The 23,861-nt window shown below is 30.2% G+C and overlaps 1 protein-coding gene across 6 annotated transcripts in view; it reads left to right on the top strand.

Moving 5' to 3' along the window:
- LOC145295851 (uncharacterized) overlaps positions 1 to 23,861 on the top strand; it is a 423,706-nt gene that overhangs the window by 122,615 nt on the left and 277,230 nt on the right. For all 6 annotated transcript variants that reach the window (XM_080141574.1, XM_080141571.1, XM_080141576.1 and 3 more), the window contains exon 2: positions 3,732 to 3,850. In XM_080141574.1, coding sequence (XP_079997700.1) covers positions 3,732 to 3,850 — 119 coding nt within the window. The remainder of the gene's footprint in view (positions 1 to 3,731; positions 3,851 to 23,861) is intronic.

Raw genomic sequence — 23,861 nt, 5'->3', positions numbered from 1 at the left:
AAAAAACAAAACAAATAAAAAACAGATCCTTCCTTAAAAAAAGTGCATGATTTATCTCTCATAAAAAAATAAATTGGTCAACTGTTTTAAAACTCTAAAATGATCTCGAAATGGTGAATAATTTTACATTAAATTTATGTGAAACCAACCCCCCTCTATTCTAAATTCTAAAATTGTTTTTGTTTTGTTTCTATCAAGTCTTCAGGATGTTCACACATAATTTCCCTTGGCTCTATCATTAACCTAAAGTCAGAGTGGCAACTTCCCCGCCCTCTCATATTTGCACAAAGACTCTCTTAAAACCACACATATTTGCCTTTTAGAAGGAAAAAAAATAAAACAGATTTATCTCCTATAGAAAAAAAAAATGGGTTAACTGCCCTAAAATGCTGAAATGGCTCAAAATAGGGGAGTCATTTTACATTAAATTCTAAAATAATATTTATCTTTCATCAAAGTTTTTCAAGGTGTTCACACATAGAATTACATATTTTGGAGAGGTGGTCAGATGGGGAAGGTAATGGAAGGTATTAATCTACAATAATACCAAAGAAATATTGCAGTATATTCATTTTTAAACAGTCCGAGATTTAAATTTCAGTTTTTTGTACATATAATGCATTACATTTCAATTTTGAGTTCTCTAATTTCTTTTCTGTTAATGGATACATGGCATTTTTAAGAAATTGCAGCATATTTATTTGCATTTACTGCAGATTAACCATTAATTTATGGAGATTTTCAGGAGCATATTCTGATTCCTTGCACAAAATATAGTTATATGGCAAATTTCATTACTTAATCTTGTGTTTTAACAAAGATATAACATTTTCACTGAAAAAGTAGTGAAAAAATGTGTCGAAACGCATATGATTTTAAAGAAGGAAAAATAACCAAACATGTGAAGCATAGTCATAACTTCCTTAATCTTTGATTTTTTGGGGGGATATTTTAGAATTGGATTTTAAAAAAATTTAAAAGATTCTTTCTTAGCTCATCAAGCTTTTTCTATATATATACCAATATTTAAATATTTTAAGCCATTTCAATTTTTTCATGTGTATTGCTATCTAAAGTATGCCTTAGTTTTAGGATTGAACTACTTTTTATAAATTGTTTTAAATGTTCTAATTAACTATAATTTATAATTAAACAAATCACCCATCTCTTTCATTGCTATGTACGTATTTCTCTCTCTCTCTCTCTCTCTCTCTCTCTCTCTCTCTCTCTCTCTCTCGTTGCAACGACTCTCTAATATTTCTTCGTTTCTGTATTTACAGAAAGACTTTCAGCAGACATCTAATTTGCATGTCTATAAACACCACGAGCATAGATGTAAATTAGATGGCAAAATAAATCTCCTCTATTTAAGAATACTAATTCTCTATATAATAATAATAAAATAAAGAAATTTGTTTTTAGTTATGCAGGAAAAATGTCTTAAAAGACGTTGTTTATTAATTTTCCAATGAAATCAAAATTGTAGCATTTGTAACCATTTTATCAGTGTTGTACTAAGAATCTAAAATGAAAATAAGCAAATTTTTTTATGACAAAAAGTAAATGTTTCTCTCCTTGCTGCTTAATATCTGATACATGAAGTCAATTTGGATGAAAATTGTTACTTCAGAAGTTTCTTTTGACTCAAAATGTGCTGGATTGTATAAAAAACTTCATTTGAAAAGTTGCATAATTATAACTCTAACATATTTGACATTAAGTAGACATTCTTTCCCAAAATCAATACTAACCTTTGATTAGCTGTCTTCAAAATATTACTTTTTTGACCATAAGAATTTAACTGGTGTAAATTTGTTTGAAATGAATTTTCAGTAGATCAAATGTGTTGTTGATGTTTGTATTTTGTTCAATCGCAGAAGACCACTAAAAAAACTCACCAGAGACAAATGCATGTTCCTCAAAATCTTGTGAACATTTTTTATATGGAATGAAAAAGGATTCGATAAAAAAGAAATGTAGATAAAAGGAAGTGGAGATAAATTGTATATATATATACATATATATATATATCATGGATGAGCTGTCCTTAACATATTACTTTTTTTCGAAAACTATCAGTTTGCCAAACTTAAATCATTGATCCAGAAGAAAAAGTTTTTGATTTTTATGTGTTAACTTTTTTTATTATTATTATTATTATTATTATTATTATTATTATTTATTTATTTATTTTTTATCTGGATTAAAGGTCAAATCATAAGTTCTAAAAGCTTTTGTAAATGCATCGATCCAAGAGAATTTCTCCAATGACCGTTAAATGTCTTCACTTAACCTAAGATGAAGATGTTAACATTTTGTGATTAATTTTTTTCTTTCTTATTGTTTTATGCATCCCCCACCCCACCCCGATGTTAATTTGAAATATACAATTTCAAAAGAAACCGTTTTGATACATCCACAAATCTAGGTTGGTCTGTCGTACTTTTAGTTGTAAAGTATTTTCATCGCTAAATACACATTGAATGGCCGCGTCTTAAGCTTATCCATTCTTGTGTTATTTCTAACTGAAACATTCTACATCATTTCCAGATGTCGTTGTTGCCTTGGCAACTATTAAAACACCTCTTTCGTGCATATTGATGAGTAGCAGATGCTCAAAAAAAATTAAATTTCACATTATATAATCAATTCTTAATGCTGTAATATTTTAAGTTATAAATTTATATTTTGTACTAGAATATCTTTTTCTTTTCCAATTTTACCAACTAGTCCTTTTACGGTACTAAGTTTAATCTTAACCATATTACTTTTAATGCTCGCATTTTTTTTATGTAATCTATTATTTTTCCAAGTTTTGCTTTGTCAACAATCCATAAAAAAATTATTACCAACTTATTAAATTGACTAAATAAAAAAAATCAAATAAAACATAATTAAGTAAATAGTCAGCAGTCAGTTTTGACTGGTGAACCAAGGCAAAAGGTCGATTAGCAATTGAGCACAGCGACGGTGAATTATCAGCGACAGTACCGCTGAGTGACATATCAAGACAGTAGTTAATTATAAGTGACAGTGGTAGCTGAATCGACGTATTTGTGGTGACAGAGCAAATAACGCGGACGTGCAACAAATGAAAACATTTCAAGGAGGGCAAACAGATTTGGTTGCTACGGTAACCAACAGCCAATCAGAAAAAACGTCTCTCTATTCCTTACATATTCTGTGAACTCTTAAACACCAGTAATTTTATTATAACTTGTTTTACTGAACGAAAATTGAAATAATATTTTTTTTTTCAAATATAACTGAGAAGGTGACCTATGAACTGTAAAACTTGTTTGAAATTTGGTCACAAAATGAGTAAAACTTACACTTAACCATATATTCAAACACTACCTTGTTTGAATATATGTTATAAAATAAAAATCTTAAGCAATCCTCATCTCAAAAATTCAGAAATGTAATAATTTCTATATTAAAAAAAAAATGATTTATTCTTAGTCATACAAAATATAAAACATTTTACTTTATTTATTTATTTTTTTTTTTGTCCCAAATAAGGCATATTGCCACTTGGATGTAAGGTGCTATTAATTGGAATCATGTCAGTGGCTTTGTCCATCATACAGTCACACTTCACTTTGAAATAGTTTGTTGTTTAACTTGAGTGTAATAAATAACTCCATCAAAATTTGTAGAAGAAAAGGAGACAAAACTTTATTTTTACAATTTCTAATTATTTCATTTTTGTTTTTCTTTCGTTTTCACAGGTGGCTTTGCTATTGTCTTCTTGGTTCGTGCTCAGAATGGCAACAAGTATGCCCTCAAACGAATGTATGTCAATAATGACCATGACCTATCCGTATGTAAAAGGGAAATACAAATTGCAGTAAGTATTAACCTTATTTCTGTTATTCACTTAAGAGTTGTTTATATTTCTATTTTGTCCAAATCTTTGCACTCATAGAGATTAAATAAATAGTCAGCAGTCAGTTTTGACTGGTGAACCAAGGCAAAAGGTCGATTAGCAATTGAGCACAGCGACGGTGAATTATCAGCGACAGTACAGCTGAGTGACATTTTTTTAAATTGTGCTTTGTACTAACGATACTCTACTGTGAAAGAAAATGTTGCAATATTTTTTATATAAGTTGAGGGTATCATTAAAGAAAATTGGAAGATTCTACGTATAGACACTGGTGATAGGAACTGACCAATCAATTGGAGCCACGTTCTGCTAGCAACCAATCAGTAACTGGAAGTGCTCCATGAAAATATTGGATCTTTTAGAATTCCCACACATTATTTTTCATGTTCACACAAGGAAAGATCTTTGCTCTTTGCCTGCAAAATTTTAAATCTGAGGTTTATAGGCAGATGAGCTACCCACTGAAAACTCTTTTTCATCTCCAGGACTTATACAGATTAGCTACCCATCGAAAACTCTTCTGAAATTAAACATGGCTTTTAATTCAAAAGAAAAGTTAAAAGTAATATTTTCAATATGAAGTCTGGTAATAAAATAACTGTTAGCCTGGTGGTGTTTTCTTAAAATAAATAAAAACTATTCTTACAAGTTTTAAAATGGCAAACAGCTTTAACAAATTGAAATTATTTTGTTCATTTAAAATCTTAAAAATATCAATCAATCAAAATAATTAAATGTTAAAAAAATATTTTAAATAAATTCTTTACTAAAATATTCTTTCAATTGTATTTTTGTTTTAAGAAAAAAAAAAAAATGTTAAACATGAATTTCATTTCTTTATATTCTAATGTTTTAGTTATTTTATGAACCTAACTGATAATTGATCCTAGATAGAAGCAATAAAAAATTTTGTGTTCTAACCCTTACTAAACTTATTTGAATGCTCTAACTCATAACAAAACAATTTCTGTAACACACTAACAAACATTGACTTATATAAATTAGATTTTATATAATTATACATTTTATATCCATGATTAAACTCTGGTTGAACTCTGGTTTTTAGATGAAAAACCGCTTAGGAATATTATAAGTGTCTATGAAGTTATTTTATTTCTACTACTTTTGTAACAACTATAAATTTATCACTTTATAACTATTGGTGAAATAGATGAAACCTCTAAAGCCCTGGTAGAGCAACTCTAGCAGCAGTCTGGGGAAAGTAAAACTTTAAAGATAACATGTTAACTTTTGCTTGTGGTCAGCTTGTATTTCTTGTTTCCACTGGATTTAGCCGATGTCATGTTAAAAGAATTGGATTATACAACTCTTGCTTCATGATCAACATTCCATTGCAAAGACAACCTTTCATAGATTCTCTCTTGAAAGAAGTCTAGTGATTTAGTTTTTATGCTGTTGATCACATTTTCAATGCCTTAGCCAGAAAAAGGAAAACTGAATTCAAGCCAGCCTTTCTCTGCTCATCTTAAAATTGTTTCCAGGCATCTTGGATTTCTCCTGGCCATTGAACTTAATTAATGTTGGCTCATGCAATTGAAGGATTTTGCAGCATTTGCATCACTATAAATGTTTCATCACGCAGGTATTCTTCTAAGATGATATTCATTGCGTGTCGGAATAACCTGAAGCTAGCACACTTCAACCGGAATTACTTTGTTTTTTAACATTTGACTTGGTCTTAATTATCTTTAAAGATTGGAGGCCCATAAGTTTTACAAAATGTGCAACGCTTATTTTATAATCATTTTATATCTTTACTTCTTACATAATAAACTAATAAAACTAAAAATATATATTTTTTTAAAAGTGTTTGATCCTTTTTAAGAACAATAAATTGATAATAAATTATCCAAAGTGATTTTTTTAATGTTGCTCCTGGCTTTTACATTCTTTTTTTCTTTTGAATTAAAAAAAAATCTGCTCATTTGTATTATTTCTTTGAAATGTGTTGGAGGGTTGATTCTTCATGTATTAATCAAAGTTTCTATAAATACAGCAGCTTTGTAATAAGTTTTGTTTAAGATGCAATCTATAAAATTGATTTGAGCAAAAATCTTTGCAGATTAAAAACAACAAAAAAAGTAATAACATTATAGAAACAATGTGCCAGAGGGACATTCCAGCCTGTAGAAGGGACAGTATGGTCTGCTTGTGTTATAGACGATCCTGTCCTCATGTGTAGTTAAATGAACTGAATGATAGTGATTGAGAAGCAAATGGTTGCATAAGGATGACAAAAACATACCTATATATATATATATATATATATATATATATATTAGTGAAAGAATGTAGATTTATTTACATAAATATACACGTGAAATAATAAGGATATAGATAGTAAGCGTTCATTGAGAATAACATTTGTTGAGAAAGGAGTAACATTATTTGCGATTAATGAGAGGCTGACGGATTAGTCAGGAGCGCTGGTTGGGTGGCCATTCCAACCACAGTTCTTGGTTACATATTGACTGGTCGAGAGTTCAGCGGAAAAGAGGGAGAGATATAAGAAACAGGAAATAACGTGGCTGTGTCGCTCTCCGGGTATCAGAGTTCAAGGGTGACAATCGAATTAGCCTGGGAGTTTTAATTCCCGCCAGTCCACATCATCTAGTGCTGACACCATCCCTCTCAGATTTTTTTATGAACATCTCATAAAATTTATGTAAAAATTAAGAGAAATCTGTATTTTCAGCTATATTTGAATAAAGGAACTCATATTTTTCAGAGGGTTGATTTCATTCCAGAAATAAGCAATCTATGCGCCATGACACTCTATTTTGGAACCCAGAAGTTTTAGAAAATTTGCAATTTTGGAGCTAAAAATAATCCTCTTAGACCTAAATTTAACCCAATTATGTCTTCAAGGGTGAGGAATTCAAAAATTATAATTAGAAAGACACCAAATGAGAGGAAAGGCCTCGTTTTAACCAATTCATGTGCCACCGTGGTACTATAAGCAGTCATTCGGCCCTCTAAAGCAGAACAACAAAAAGGATAACTGTGGTGCTTTTCCTAAAACAACTTTCGGATTTTTGAAATAAAATAGGATCACACTTTAATAAAATCAAAAAATATCTCTTTGAATTACCACTGTTCTGGTGTATTTAATTTGGTATTTTTCAAAAGATTTCTCGGTTTAAGTAAGAGAATTACGATATTTGTAACAGACTAGTTTTATCCCCTTGACTAGTAGAAAAAAAATGGGTTCTTTTGTTCAAATATAGCTGAAAATTCAGATTTCTCTTAGTTTTTACCTCAATTTTATGAAGTGTGTTCATAAGAAAAAAGTCTGGGGGGGGAGGAGTTAATATAAAATGTTTTTTTTTATTAAAACATGTGAAATGTATTTATATAAAGAAAGATATTAAATTGCAAAAATTTTTTTGAATTAAGCCATTACTATGAAGATAGAATTTATATTATCATACAACTTTCTAGTGTTACTACCTCTTACTAACAGATTTTGTGTCTGTCTCAAGCTTAATCAGTTTCTGTTCAAGTAACCTTGAATGCTCAATTCAGGATGGAGAGCAGGGTAGTGTAGTATCTGTTTTGTTATGTGACCATCCTTCTAGGCATTACCTCTTCCTCTTTTTTTAGGGAGGGGTGGTTAGGGAGTTTAGTATCTGCTTATTCTTTCCATGCTCCCAGATATTACCTCCTCCTTATATTTGGGTGGAGGGGGGGGTGATACAGTATTTATTTTGTCATCTTATGATATCATTCTCTTTTTGCTTTTTTAGGCGAATAGTGTAGTATCTGTTCTGTTGTCATAAGATACTCCTCTCATGCATTACTTCCTAGTGAGTGGATGGGGAAGGGCATATATCAAGAAATTGTAACAATGGGCTTTTTATCAGCAAACTGAACACATACATAATATATACTAGCAAAAATATGCTCCCTTCGTAAGGAGCATATTTTTGCTAGTATACATACATTTTTTATTCATCACTGTTATTTTTTTTATGATATATGAACAACATTAAGTAATTTGCTAGTTGTTTATAAATGTTTAAGATGTAAGAATAGATAAGTTTGCTTTTAATTTAAGAGTACAGATAATATTCCATTGAAACTCTCAATTAAAATGAAATAAATCCTTCTTGTCTGTTCTGTTCGTAAAAAAGTTTTCACATCTTGCATTAATAATAAACCTGCCAATAGTAGGACTACATTCAACACCATTCAGGAGTTCACTCTTTTTCCATGATAAATAAAACCTTACTAGAGTGTTATCCCCACCCCCCAGTCTATACCTCTTCCCACCGTTCACTAACATTGAATGACACCAAAGTTTGTGGCAAGCTGCCATAGAGCTAGATCACATTCCCTATTTTCTCTCCTTATTTCATTTATTACAGGTGAAGGCTTTGCTATAAACATCACCTGTATTGTTCATTTGTTTGTTTTTATGAAGTAGTTTTTGGCTTGATTGCTGAAGGTCATGGCAGCTTGTAGACCTTAGCATGAACCAGAATGAAGAGGTCTATGGAGAAAAGCAAATGTGTGAATGAAACATTAAGCATTATTCCTTTCAGATATTCGGTTTGGAACTTTGTTGCTTTACATGAATATATATATATAAGCTGTATATACCCGGTGTTACCTGGTTCAAACATATTACTGGGCGCTTGAATTAATCACATACTATTTAAGATGCATTGAATATCGTTTGTTCTGAAAAGTAATGACATGTTGAATTTAGGGAAGCATAAAACATCCATCTCGGTCTATGAAAATCAAACATGAATTACCTCTCACGGCTTAAAGATGAAAACATCCAAGTTTTATCATTGTATGATACTTATGGAAATAATAATCTAATATGAATACTGAAGAAAAAATTGTTTATATGTTCAGTGACGTTTCATCTTTATTGTTCAAAGATTCTCAAAATGGGCTGATGTGAAGAAAAACAATCACATCAGCTAATTTTCAAAAAATATAAAACCTTGATTAATTAGCAATTTTCAGTTTTTCTTTCTTTTTTTCCTGTATATACGTGTCGTACATAGAAAGTTGTTTCACAATATTGCAGCTCACCTTTGTGGCTAGACGTTGCGTTTCATGCTGATATCATTTATTGACATTCTTTAGTCTCCAAAGACTCAAATTGTGCAAATTCTAAGTAAGTTTGCAGGAGAAAATGCAGCTGCAGGAGTTGTTAAAACTTTACTGTTAACAGTGGCATGTGAACCTAGAACCATTTAATTACAAAGGGTGATTATGCACGTTTAGGCTCCGTTGGGGATCCAAAATGGTTAAATAAAAGAAGACCAAGTTTTCTCTCGGTCAGTTTTGGTTTGGATGTCATGTTCACTGTTTATTTAGGGTGGCTTCTCGTGTTGCTGTAACACTACTACTAGAAACATGTCTAAATGGATTTTCAGCACTATAACTAGACACATATTTCATACCTATAAAGGTATCTGTAGCGGGGAGCTGAGCAATGAGATGTTTGTTCACATTACATTTAAATTTCTACATTTTTTTTTTTACAGTAGGGAGGAAATTCCAAAACCCTTGCAGTTGAAGGAAAGAAGCTATTAAAATAAAAAAAAACAAACATTCCAGCCTCTGGGGATCTCTACAGTGAATAGTTATGATTTTTCTGATTGTTGAGTTGATCAGAAGTATTTATATTGAATGGAGGAAGGTATATATATATATATATTGTGGAATTTAGAGGGGGGGTCATTTTTTTTAGGTATTAAATGACGTTGAATTATGTGGTAAAAATTTACAGATTTCTGTATTGCCGTAAGCAATAAAATAAAACAAACAAATGAAATCTTTTCAGTTTTTTTTCGTAAGTGTTTTTTTTTTTTTAATTTAAAAAAAAAAAAAAAAACAATAAAAGCCAAACATTTTTTCTATCTACACAGGATTATTTTTCCAGCTAGAAATTAATGAAATTACAAAATGATATTTGGTAAACGTTTTTTTTTTTTTTTTTTTTATGGATAGCATCTAGGGGAAAATAAATCTAAAAATAAAATTTAAAAAAAGGTTGCTGTTGAAAATATTAATTCTAAAATAAATTAAATATATTATCAATATAATTGTTTAAAATTTATTAAAAAACAATTTTAAATAGGATACTTAAAATGATTCTCTCACTAAAAACATTAACTAAGATACTGCTATTTAATAAAATCAATTTTTAATGTAATATACAAATAAGGTGATCTCTTAATTGTATGTTTTTCCAAGTATCATACTATATATAGAAATAAATGAAAGATTAAAGTAAGACACGTTTTGTATATATTAATCAAATTTTGAACAAACAAACAGGAATACAAATTTAATGTTCTAGTTCACTGTAAAACTTGGGAAAAATTGAACAGGGAAAATAAACATTGTAAAGACAGTTTCAATAACAAATAAAGACATTGGCAAAAAAGTTTATCAATGTAAAAAAGACATTCAAGCTTCAAACAAATGAAAAATACTTGTTATTTTGCACAAATACTGTTGGGAAAGGTCTGAACCTCTAATATTCCTAACTGAGTGAAACACCAACTTTAATCCAATGAATCGTTTATCATAAATGTTGTTGTAAAATAACCAAATCTAATATTTGTTTGTGGTAAATTTAGCAGGTTGTGAGATTTAAAAAAAATTGGATGTAAATAGCGTTTAAGCTGAGATATCAAACTTTAATTTAGACTAGCCAATTTTCAATTAGTGTTATTGTTGTACAACTTTATCAACACTATAATGTACTTCAGTACAGTTTATTTTAAAAGATGTTTCATCTGATCAACTAGGAAAATTAAAATATTTTTTAGTTATGACAAAAAAAAAGAATTAAAATCGTAAGAGGAATAATTCGTTTTAAAAAAGTTATAATAATTGTTTTACTTATAACAAAAATTGGGGGTTTTCTGTATGATTTTAAAATGTGCAGGCACTATTTTTTTTTAGTAGCATGGAGTAGGTAGAGTTAGTAATTTATATTAAAATTTGATTCTATCCACAAAAGACTTTTTTTTTTTATTGAACCATAATTGAACGATGTTTGTCATAATATATAATAGAATGGAATGTGATCATTCCAAATTCCAGCCTTTTTTCTCATCAAACGGTGATGCATATTCAAAGTAATTATAAAAGAATTGTTCAGCTCCAACTGAAGAATGAAATGGTTATTTTAAATATGTATGACTTATTAGATCAGGTGATCATTTGATCATGTATAAAATTGCAGTTACTGTCTGTCTGTGTGTTGACAAAAGCCAGTTGTAGCTGCAAATTCGACTGATTAACTGATAAGTACAGAGAGGAGTAACTGGCTTGCATGCAGTAAGAGACTCTGAATAATTAATGACGCTGTCTCTAATGTGATAAAGTTAGATGTTTTTGTTACCTTGTTTCATTTTTATTAGCGAGCTGCCAAACATTTACAAATATTCTTAAGTACATATTGTTTTACATAACAAAACAATTATAAAAATTCAGCAAAATATAATTAGCATATGGCTACATGTCTGTAACCAAACCTACGTCACTGTTCTCAAAAATATTACTTTCTATTCTCAGGTTTTTATTTTCTGAATATTGAGAACAATAAAATACTAGCAAATATGTGTGCTCCATTTCTAGTTTGTATACATATGATGCGTGTGCAATAAGTAATGCCCCTGACCCACTTTCAGTTGTCTGATCTAGCTGCATTTTTGCATGTGCAATGATTTATATCTCTACGGGTTATGTGGCAAATTACAGCTCTAACCTAATTGTAGTTTCTCTTTTACAGGTGTTTGAGTTGAGTCAGGTGTGAAATGGAGCCTGTTGAATGTCAAGCAGTGATCTGGTTTTTGTATTTGAAAGGACGCACACCACAGGAGACTTTTGATGAAATGAAAGAAACTTATGGTGATAATGCCCCATCATATGACCTTGTAAAACGCTGGCATCGTGAATTCAAACATGGCCGGAAGTCTGTGGAAACAGCTCCCAGACCTGGTCACCCCCCCTTCTGCCATTGATGAGGCATCTGTCCGTCAAGTTGAGGCTGCCATTTTGGAAGATCGGCGCATTACTATTCGCCAAATAGCCCAAGATGTCAAGATTAGTACAGGGTCTGTGGAAACTATCATTCATGACCATTTGCATATGCATAAGGTGTCTGCCAGATGGATTCCCAGGTTGCTCACACCATTCCAGAAGCGAGAACGCATCGAGTGCTCGAGGATGAATTTGGAGATGTACCAAGAAGAGGAGTCAAAGTTTTTCAAAAGACTGATTACACAGGATAAAACCTAGGTCCATGACTATGATCCAGAGACCAAAGCCCAGTCAATGCAGTGAAAACACTTAGACTCACCACCTCCAAAGAAGGCAAGGATGCAGCCCTCCGCTGGCAAAGTCATGCTCACAGTCTTCTGGGACCAGGACAGAGTAGTGATAACAGATTTCCTGGCAAAGGGTACCACAATTACAGGAACCTATTATGCTTCACTTTTGATAAAAATTAAGGGAAGCTATCAAAATCAAGGGGCGGGGCAAGATCAGCAAAAGTACCCTCCTCCTACAGGACAACGCTCCGGTCCACAACTCGCATGTCGCCAGATCAGAAGCACGGGTGTGTGGTTATGAAATCCTCCCCCATCCTCCCTACTCTCCTGACCTTGCACCCTCTGACTTTCCCCTCTCTTCCGTCATGAAGTTGTTTTTGAAAGGAAAGCGTTTCCCAGATGATGCAACCTTGATTTCTGAAGTCACATTGTGGTTGGAGGACCAACCTGGGATGTTCTACAAAAACGATCTCCAGAGCTGCATCAACCGATTGTAGAAATACATAACTCTGGATGGTTCCTATGTAGAGAAAGACTAATAACTGTGCCAAGTTTCGTTGCTCTACTACTATGGGAAGTGGGTCAAGGGCATTACTTATTGCACGCCTCTCATAAGACAAAAGAATCGTCTGTCTGTTTGCTTTCTCTGCTTTTTCTGTTAAATGTAAACATGAAAGCCATACCATTCGACTAACAGTATCATTTATATACAATTAAAGTTATGGTATTTTTGGAATGTGTGCACAAATAGACCTGCGATTGATTAACAAAAAAGAATAGGCAGAATACCCATGAGTAAGACAGTAGTTTTTACAATGTCAATACCCAAGTTCAAATTCTACAAAATATTTTTTTTAACTCTATAAATTTAAGGAAATAAATCAAAAACTCAATTATTTTTTAACTGATATTTTTTATAGATTTATTTTTATAGAGTATTTAGCAAATTATTTACAAACATAATTTCTAATAATATTTTTTTAATAATGAACAATATGTAAATGTATTTGTTGTAGTTACTCGTCTGCAGTAATAATCAAAACTAGCATTTTATTCCATAAACTTTCCAAAATTTTTCTTCATAGCAATAAATTCATGTAAGTTAAGTAAATATGGATAATGATATACCAACACTGTTTAAGAATTATGTATAAACTAGAACTCCAATCTACAGTTCCCCCTTGCCAAACTTTCACAAAAAAAATACTCGCTAGCTACAACCACTATAAAATGATTTCTACCACTCTCTATGCCTTAATCTAAACTTAATTTTTTGACAAGTTATGGCATGAAGGTCTTCTCAGGAAAATCAGATCATACGGTATCACTGGAAGAATACTCAACATAATTAAATCCTTCTTAGATAAGAGAAAAATCCAGGTTGTCCTCAACGGTCGTACATCTAAACAATATGATATAAATGCTGGAGTGCCTCAAGGGTCTATCCTTGGACCGCTATTATTCCTAATATTCATAAATGACCTTCCTGACAAAATTGTCTGTGAGATAGTTATATATGCTGATGACACCACACTCTATAACAGACACTGTAGGAAAATAAATGAACACATATCTAAAGAAATGGCATAAACACTAGAGGATGACCTCAAATCTGTAGTGAAATGGGGACAAAAATGGATGGTTACATTCAATACTGCCAAGACTAAACTTGTTTCCTTCAATAATTACAAGAAAGCATCTCTACCACCAATAGCAATGGCCAAAGACTCTTTATCTGAAAGTACATCTTTTAAACTCCTCGGCCTAACGTTCACAGTAAACATGAGTTGGAACAATTACATTGAGAGCATTGCCAGGACTGCTGCGAAGAAGGTAGGTTCTCTCTACCGTGCTAGAAAGCTACTAACACCCGAAAGTATCCTGTACCTCTATAAGGCCACCATTTGTCCATGTATGGAGTATTGTTGTCATATTTGGGCTGGTGCATCTGCTACTAGTCTCTCACTCCTAGACAAGGGTCAAAAGAGAGTCGCCAACCTGATAGGTCCTGAACTGTCATCTAAGCTCTGTCCCATCGATGAAATGTAGCATCCCTCTGCTTATTCTACAAGTAATTTAACAGAATGCTCCGACGAACTGCAAGCACTTGTACCCCTTCGACGACGTAAATGACCCCGACAAACCTGACAAGCAGTACAATCCCACCCCTTCACAGTAGAGATCCCTAGATTCTTCCTCAGAACCGCTAGACTTTGAAATTCCCTTCCGGGTTCCTGCTTCCCCAACTGTACTGACATGCAGAAGTTCAAGTGTAGCATGATCGACATCTTGCTGCCCAACTCCCCACATTGTACCCCTGTAGCTTATGCCCTTGATAGTAGCCCACTACATGAAAGTGGCAATGTGCCTTGTTTGGGGTGAAAATGCAATTAAAAAAAAAAAAAACTCGATTCCATGGACAAAGCTTTCTATTTAAGTACAATATGATAGTCTTCAAATCCAACGTAAACAAGTTTATGTTGAACCGTCCCCATAAATAATCAAATTCTACCCACTTTGCACCATTAGCGATTACTACACTACCACTTTACATTCATTAACCCTTGTCCTCGTGTGGCCTTTGGGCTTTGATAAATGATGACTCCCAAGTATTTGAAAAAAAAAAAAAAAAAAAGATGTAAGTCAAGTCATTAGAATCGACTTCCTTGTTATCTAAACTTTGGTGACCTACTTTCTATGTCCTACATGAAGAATCTTTTTTTTTTTTTTTTTTTAATACACAAACTTGCAAACTGTTTTGATCCACTTGAAATTTGATTGTTTAGTGTGAGCCCCCATCAGTGATTTAATGATAGTGAAAGATGATTTCTGAACTTAAAAAAAAAAAATAAAATCTAAGAACAGGCTTTACTAATGACTTGAATTTTTTGCTTCTACTACAAATTAAATCCAAGAACTGGGCTGGAACCTGGTTGTTAGATTTTGTTAGATCTTTTCCACTCATTTAAATATTTGTTTTAATGATTATTTTCAGTTGTAGATTTTTTTTTCTTTAATCTTTGAATTACTACGTTTCTTGTGTTTCCTTTTTTTTTGTTTTGTTTTTCTTAAATATTGATACAGAAATAGATTTTTAAAAAAATAATAGTAATAAAACAACTTTTTTACAATCAAATGAGGCAAAATATTTTTAATGAGTTGATGCACGAAAAATCAATTCCCAGGCACTTGTTTAATGGTGCCCTACTCTACACAAAGAGACTTTGAATAAACATTGCAGCAAAGTAGGCAATAGAAATCCACCGCATCATGACTAACAAATTTGGTACATCAAAATTCTGTTATGAAGACATTTCTTTTGATTTTGCTAATCTCTAAACCAATTACACCTGCATATAAACGAGCTGAAAAAAAAAACATAACCAAATATGACATCATACTACAAGAATGAAATAATTCATTCTCATTGGCCAGTAAAATAAGAGTAGTTCAAATAGGAAATAAAAAGACAGTATAGAATAATCGAGAATTATATCAGTTTAAACTGGAAATATTTAATACTTCGATTTTATCATCTCCCCCCCCCCCACATTGTTTTCTTAATGTTCCCAATTCATGAAGTAGTCTGGTTTAGACTAAGTTATTTTTAAAATTAATGAAATGTGTTATCATATTGCCAATAACATAATATAGCATAACAAATGAAAATTGGTTAGTGTTGTGACTTTGTCCGCCGGTAATAATCAAAACAAGGTATAATTAAATAAAAGTATGCTACAGAAATATGTGCCATGGTTCCGGGGCCTTAACTGCCAACTAATAGTTGCCATATTATTTATTCATGAAATAGGTATATCAGCTTACACCATAGCAGCTAATCAAAAGCAAAGTGTGATTTGTCAACTTAAATTTTTTTGGTCTGACTTTAAAAAAACTGACAAAGTAACTTTATTATATGTTCAATAATTGTTCCTTTTTCCATCTAAAACTGTTTTTTGAGAAGAATTCAACTAAATACTTGAAAGTGTATGTTTAACAATTTTAGAAAATATCTTTGCAGTGAAAATTTTCTCTTCCGAAAGCAGTTGTTGATCTTTTCTGTTTTTGTTTGTGAATGGTTGGGAGAGTTCAGTTGCCCCTGGTGTGGTTTTAAGAATCTTTCCCTATAATATTTGTAGATTGGTATCTCACTCTTGCCTTTAATATCATGCCTGGCAACTACAATGTCTGTATGTGTATGTATCATAGTGTATAGTAATTAAAGATTGTTAAATTATATAGAGTGGGTAGTCTGTGTGTTCGGAAAAAAAAACTGAAAAACTACTAAAGATACAATGATAAAACTTGGATATTTTTTATCCGCTATGATTTTTAGCTGGTTATGGTAAAAAAAAAAAAAAAATACTTGTGTTAATTTGTTTCGGTTCAGCAGTTATCAAATTAGGGCATTTTTTAGTAAATTTATAATTCAAGAAGACTTTGTTTCATTGCTATTAGTAAATGGTCCACAAAGAACATTGAAACAAAGTTAAGCTTTTGGTTGCTGCTGATTTTTTTTTTAGTTGCCAAATTTGTGCATGAGAGGTAGCTGCAGGTGGGGAAGATGAAAATGTGACTGAGGATACTTCGAGACAAGTTTTGAAAGAAAAATAGACTATTATTTTTTATTTTTTTCCTTATAGAAGTTGTGCTACTTGGTGTTGCCCAGGAATCTTTACTTTCGTTTTGTTTCGGGGTTTTTTTATATGATTTTTATTTTTTAATGAGCCAAACTATTAATAAACTATTAAATTTAATGGAATTTTTTCTTTTTCCTATTCAGTTTTTTTGGTAATAACTTAGAACATTTAAGGACGATTAATCGTTATTTAAGCATTCTAGATTCTATGTTCATGTTTTGAAAATAGAATTTGAGAAAATAAAAACATTTTTCATGATAGTAGTAAAATTTCAAAGGGAATAAACTTTTTTACTAATTACATACAATGTATCATTTTTCATGATAGTAGTAAAATTTCAAAGGGAATAAACTTTTTTACTAATTACATACAATGTATCATTTTTCATGATAGTAGTAAAATTTCAAAGGGAATAAACTTTTTTACTAATTACATACAATGTATCATTTTTCATGATAGTAGTAAAATTTCAAAGGGAATAAACTTTTTTACTAATTACATACAATGTATCATTTTTCATGATAGTAGTAAAATTTCAAAGGGAATAAACTTTTTTACTAATTACATACAATGTATCATTTTTCATGATAGTAGTAAAATTTCAAAGGGAATAAACTTTTTTACTAATTACATACAATGTATCATTTTTCATGATAGTAGTAAAATTTCAAAGGGAATAAACTTTTTTACTTATTACATACAATGTATCATTTTTCATGATAGTAGTAAAATTTCAAAGGGAATAAACTTTTTTACAAATTGCATACAATGTATCATTTTTCATGATAGTAGTAAAATTTCAAAGGGAATAAACTTTTTTACTAATTACATACAATGTATCATTTTTCAAGATAGTAGTAAAATTTCAAAGGGAATAAACTTTTTTACTAATTACATACAATGTATCATTTTTCATGATAGTAGTAAAATTTCAAAGGGAATAAACTTTTTTACTAATTGCATACAATGTATCATTTTTCAAGATAGTAGTAAAATTTCAAAGGGAATAAACTTTTTTACTAATTACATACAATGTATCATTTTTCATGATAGTAGTAAAATTTCAAAGGGAATAAACTTTTTTACTAATTACATACAATGTATCATTTTTCAAGATAGTAGTAAAATTTCAAAGGGAATAAACTTTTTTACTAATTGCATACAATGTATCATTTTTCAAGATAGTAGTAAAATTTCAAAGGGAATAAACTTTTTTACTAATTACATACAATGTATCATTTTTCATGATAGTAGTAAAATTTCAAAGGGAATAAACTTTTTTACAAATTGCATACAATGTATCATTTTTCAAGATAGTAGTAAAATTTCAAAGGGAATAAACTTTTTTACTAATTACATACAATGTATCATTTTTCATGATAGTAGTAAAATTTCAAAGGGAATAAACTTTTTTACTAATTACATACAATGTATCATTTTTCATGATAGTAGTAAAATTTCAAAGGGAATAAACTTTTTTACTAATTGCATACAATGTATCATTTTTCAAGATAGTAGTAAAATTTCAAAGGGAATAAACTTTTTTACTAATTACATACAATGTATCATTTTTCATGATAGTAGTAAAATTTCAAAGGGAATAAACTTTTTTACTAATTACATACAATGTATCATTTTTCATGATAGTAGTAAAATTTCAAAGGGAATAAACTTTTTTACTAATTGCATACAATGTATCATTTTTCAAGATAGTAGTAAAATTTCAAAGGGAATAAACTTTTTTACTAATTACATACAATGTATCATTTTTCATGATAGTAGTAAAATTTCAAAGGGAATAAACTTTTTTACTAATTACATACAATGTATCATTTTTCAAGATAGTAGTAAAATTTCAAAGGGAATAAACTTTTTTACAAATTGCATACAATGTATCATTTTTCAAGATAGTAGTAAAATTTCAAAGGGAATAAACTTTTTTACTAATTACATACAATGTATCATTTTTCATGATAGTAGTAAAATTTCAAAGGGAATAAACTTTTTTACAAATTGCATACAATGTATCATTTTTCAAGATAGTAGTAAAATTTCAAAGGGAATAAACTTTTTTACTAATTACATACAATGTATCATTTTTCATGATAGTAGTAAAATTTCAAAGGGAATAAACTTTTTTACTAATTACATACAATGTATCATTTTTCAAGATAGTAGTAAAATTTCAAAGGGAATAAACTTTTTTACAAATTGCATACAATGTATCATTTTTCAAGATAGTAGTAAAATTTCAAAGGGAATAAACTTTTTTACTAATTACATACAATGTATCATTTTTCATGATAGTAGTAAAATTTCAAAGGGAATAAACTTTTTTACAAATTGCATACAATGTATCATTTTTCATGATAGTAGTAAAATTTCAAAGGGAATAAACTTTTTTACAAATTGCATACAATGTATCATTTTTCAAGATAGTAGTAAAATTTCAAAGGGAATAAACTTTTTTACTAATTACATACAATGTATCATTTTTCAAGATAGTAGTAAAATTTCAAAGGGAATAAACTTTTTTACTAATTACATACAATGTATCATTTTTCAAGATAGTAGTAAAATTTCAAAGGGAATAAACTTTTTTACTAATTACATACAATGTATCATTTTTCAAGATAGTAGTAAAATTTCAAAGGGAATAAACTTTTTTACTAATTACATACAATGTATCATTTTTCAAGATAGTAGTAAAATTTCAAAGGGAATAAACTTTTTTACTAATTACATACAATGTATCATTTTTCAAGATAGTAGTAAAATTTCAAAGGGAATAAACTTTTTTACAAATTGCATACAATGTATCATTTTTCAAGATAGTAGTAAAATTTCAAAGGGAATAAACTTTTTTACTAATTACATACAATGTATCATTTTTCATGATAGTAGTAAAATTTCAAAGGGAATAAACTTTTTTACTAATTACATACAATGTATCATTTTTCATGATAGTAGTAAAATTTCAAAGGGAATAAACTTTTTTACTAATTACATACAATGTATCATTTTTCAAGATAGTAGTAAAATTTCAAAGGGAATAAACTTTTTTACTAATTACATACAATGTATCATTTTTCAAGATAGTAGTAAAATTTCAAAGGGAATAAACTTTTTTACAAATTACATACAATGTATCATTTTTCATGATAGTAGTAAAATTTCAAAGGGAATAAACTTGTTTACTAATTACATACAATGTATCATTTTTCATGATAGTAGTAAAATTTCATAGGGAATAAACTTTTTTACTAATTACATACAATGTATCATTTTTCATGATAGTAGTAAAATTTCAAAGGGAATAAACTTTTTTACTAATTACATACAATGTATCATTTTTCATGATAGTAGTAAAATTTCAAAGGGAATAAACTTTTTTACTAATTACATACAATGTATCATTTTTCAAGATAGTAGTAAAATTTCAAAGGGAATAAACTTTTTTACTAATTACATACAATGTATCATTTTTCAAGATAGTAGTAAAATTTCAAAGGGAATAAACTTTTTTACTAATTACATACAATGTATCATTTTTCAAGATAGTACTAAAATTTCAAAGGGAATAAACTTTGGCTGAAAAAGTATTTTCTTATGAATATTTTTGTTTGATTAAGAGCACAGAGGGGAAATAGTATTTATGCTAGCAGGGAGACCTGACGTTACCCTGTATTGAATGAGGATTAACGAATGTTCCACACTTCCAATACTTTTATTGTCATTGAAATTGGTGAAACCATTCATTTTTCAATCAAATCAATGACTGCTCTAGTTAGAGGTCCACCGCAGTGCACTGACAGGAAGCTACACATGCCTCCCCGCAGCGACTTAGTTTACATTGTGTTGTAGAGAACCTATTGTTAATTTTATAAAATTATTTTTATATATAATGGCTTGAATTAAAGTTTAAAATACAAAAGTCAAGTATCCAGATTCAATTGTGCTCGAAACCGAAACATTCATTTCAAATGCGCCCTCGTCATATCAAAGATTCTACTGTTGATTTTATATGCTAGGCCTTTTTACCTGTGCAATGATAAAACTTCTCAAATACACTTGTGATGTTAGGCTGTATTAGAGTTTGGTCAAAATTGGACTGTTCCTTCTTTAATCAGATTTTTTGATTATCGATTTTCAATATTTATCAAAGGCATTACAATACAAAACCTAGCTATGAATACTCCCAGACACATAAGTACATTTGTGTGAAATTTCACAAAAAGAAAACAATCAATCCAGCCATTTCGGAGTCCATAAGGAACAAAATTACACACACAAAGTGCCTTTTATCTCAGTAGAGATAGCGGTTCAGCTGCATAACACGGGTGTTGATATAAAAGTAAATAAAAAAAAATGAAGATGATGGTTTTCAACAACAAAACTACTTTAATTTTTAATTTTTAGCAAAAAATATGGAAAAAATATTTTTTTTTTTTTTTTTTTTTTTTGTACATCCGTATTGTAAAAAATAAAATTTTATTGAATATTATGTTTAATTTGGTGAAGCAATCAATTATTGCATAACAGAATAATGGAATGACTGGTAATTAAGAATAAGAATCCAAATGCATGTTTTTCAAGCCTCTATGAAAATCTCAAAAATGGCCCAAAATGATGGAGTCTGAATTTGCTCAGCTCTCCTAAAAACGTTAGAAAAAGCATAGACTCACAATTTCTAAATAACTATTGGTTAAAGTAGCAATGTGTTCACTGAATTATTTACAATATGATTTTTTTCCACATTAAATAATCATAAAACAAGATTGATATACGAAACTATTCTGAAGAATGTGATTAGTCATTGATTCTATCTTTAAAATTCAGATAATGATAATAAACAAACATTTTTTTTTTCACATATTATAGATCAAATGAATATGCTTGAAATTTGGGTTGGATTGACTCCAACGTTTTCAAGTTATGTAAAAACTTCTTTTTGTTATCCTATCACTCTTAAGTTAGAAATCACATTTCCTTCACTAAATAAGCAGATTGAATATCTGTTGTCGTTTCAACTTTGAGAGGTTATTAACCCTCCATAATCTTTTTGGTTATTTGAGTACGTTTTTTGCTTTGTCTGCTTGTATTTCAACCTATTTTATTACATTATTTTCTCCCTTTTTCTCTTTATTTTTAAACAAATATATATATATATATATATATATATATATATATATATATATATATATATTTTAAGTGAAAAGTTCAGCAAAAATTAAGCAGTTAAATCGAGAAACGTGAGAGATTGTCATTCCGAGCTTAGATTTATTCAACCGAAATGTATTTATTGATCCTTCACAATATTTATTCAATCTAACATCTTTATTGCTCATCCCGTTTCTACAGCATGAATTCCCAAAATAGAACAGTTACTGAAATTTGCATCTTTCAATCAAGTCGCTTCAAAGTCTCAGAAACAAATCAGGTTCTTTCGGATTGTGACAAAAATAACAATCACTGAAAGTGCCAAATAGAAGATTACAAGAGATAATAAGCAAAAAAAAAAAAAAAATTCATGGCGGATAAAAACAGCAGGATCATCTGAAGTAGCTGTGTCAAGTGTTAACATGATCTTTAACAAATCTGTGTGATGTATACCAGGACTTTTTTCATACAACTGTTGAACTTATTATGTCTTTATTTGGTAACTTTTAAGACTTTGGGGGTAATTTCAATGTTGATACCTACTGTAAACAGTTTGCCATATGTAATTGAATGCAAGTTGTTATTATTTACAGCTGAGGAAAAATTGTTCATAAGTTAATCCACTATGATTTTAATTCTGCCCCTTCATGAATCCATTACACCTCCCTTCTCCTCCTCTCTCTCCCAATGAACTGGTTTGTGAACCATGGTGAAAAATGGTACTTTATCAGAAGACTAGGTAATCTACTAATTCTTTTGTACAATTGGGCAAGCCACTACCTATATTCGGATCATTACATTTCCTGAAGGCTTGAAATACGGCCTTGAAGTCTGAGCCAAGTTCATCAGCTCTAATGGTTAAAAACAAACAAAAAAAAAAAAGCACAAAAAAGTGTAAATGCAATCCAACCTTATGGTAAAGTTGATAAGCTGTGTAACACTAACGGTCTACTGATTGGTTCTTGATAAATCTGCTTGTGTAAAAACGATAACAAAATTTAAAAAAGAAAAAAACAGGTTAAGCAAACACTCTATTCAAGCTGATGTCAGAGAAATTAATCAGAAAGCCATTTAAAACAAGGTCCTAGAAAGTTCTCTCTTCACAGGACTAAGTTTTCAGACTAAAATATCTAATGTATCAGCTTGATCTGTCTAGTGAAACAATGTAAGACACAAACGATACCATTCACTTCCATCTATGTTGTCAAGAGATTCTAATTTATATGTTGAGAGAAGGTGTCTGTCTGTGGTCGAGGCGGCGGGGGGGGGGGGGCTTTTAATTCTATTTTCTGTTTACTTATTCTGAAAGCAAAAGAAAGGAAGAAAAAAAACAAGGAAGGGAAGAAAAAAATAAAAAAAACCTTACCTTTTCCTCAGCGTTTATAGCTTATATATATATATATATATATATACACACACACACACACACACGGCATAATTTGAAATGCAAATAAAGGAAAAAATGTTGTAGAACCGATCAACGAAAGTGTTAACAATGTTTGTTTGTTTTTTCTTTTTATAAGGAAGTCATGTCTTATCAAGGCTCAAAGGCCACTTGAGGATAAAGTTTAATCGATGTCAAGTGGTTGGTGAGATAACAGCTTAGTGGTCACTAGTGGTGGAAATAGGGTAGAATTTGATTATATCAAGTGACTGGCTCAACAAAAACTCGTTTACAGTGGACTTGAAAATGACCATGCTGTAGTTAGCTGGAAAGCAGGCCAGTAGAACAGTTCCATAGACGAGCAGTTCTGAAAGTTTTGTTCATGGAATTTGCGTTTAGATTTAGGCATAGATAGAAAGTGGAGTAAACTTTTAATAGTGGTTGTAATTAGACGGTGT

Source organism: Euprymna scolopes, chromosome 16, assembly GCF_053919585.1.
Source record: "Euprymna scolopes isolate OS-2025 chromosome 16, ASM5391958v1, whole genome shotgun sequence".
NCBI lineage: Eukaryota > Metazoa > Mollusca > Cephalopoda > Sepiida > Sepiolidae > Euprymna > Euprymna scolopes.
The sequence above is the reverse complement of the archived record's forward strand: the minus strand, read 5'-3'. Positions and strand labels throughout refer to the sequence as shown.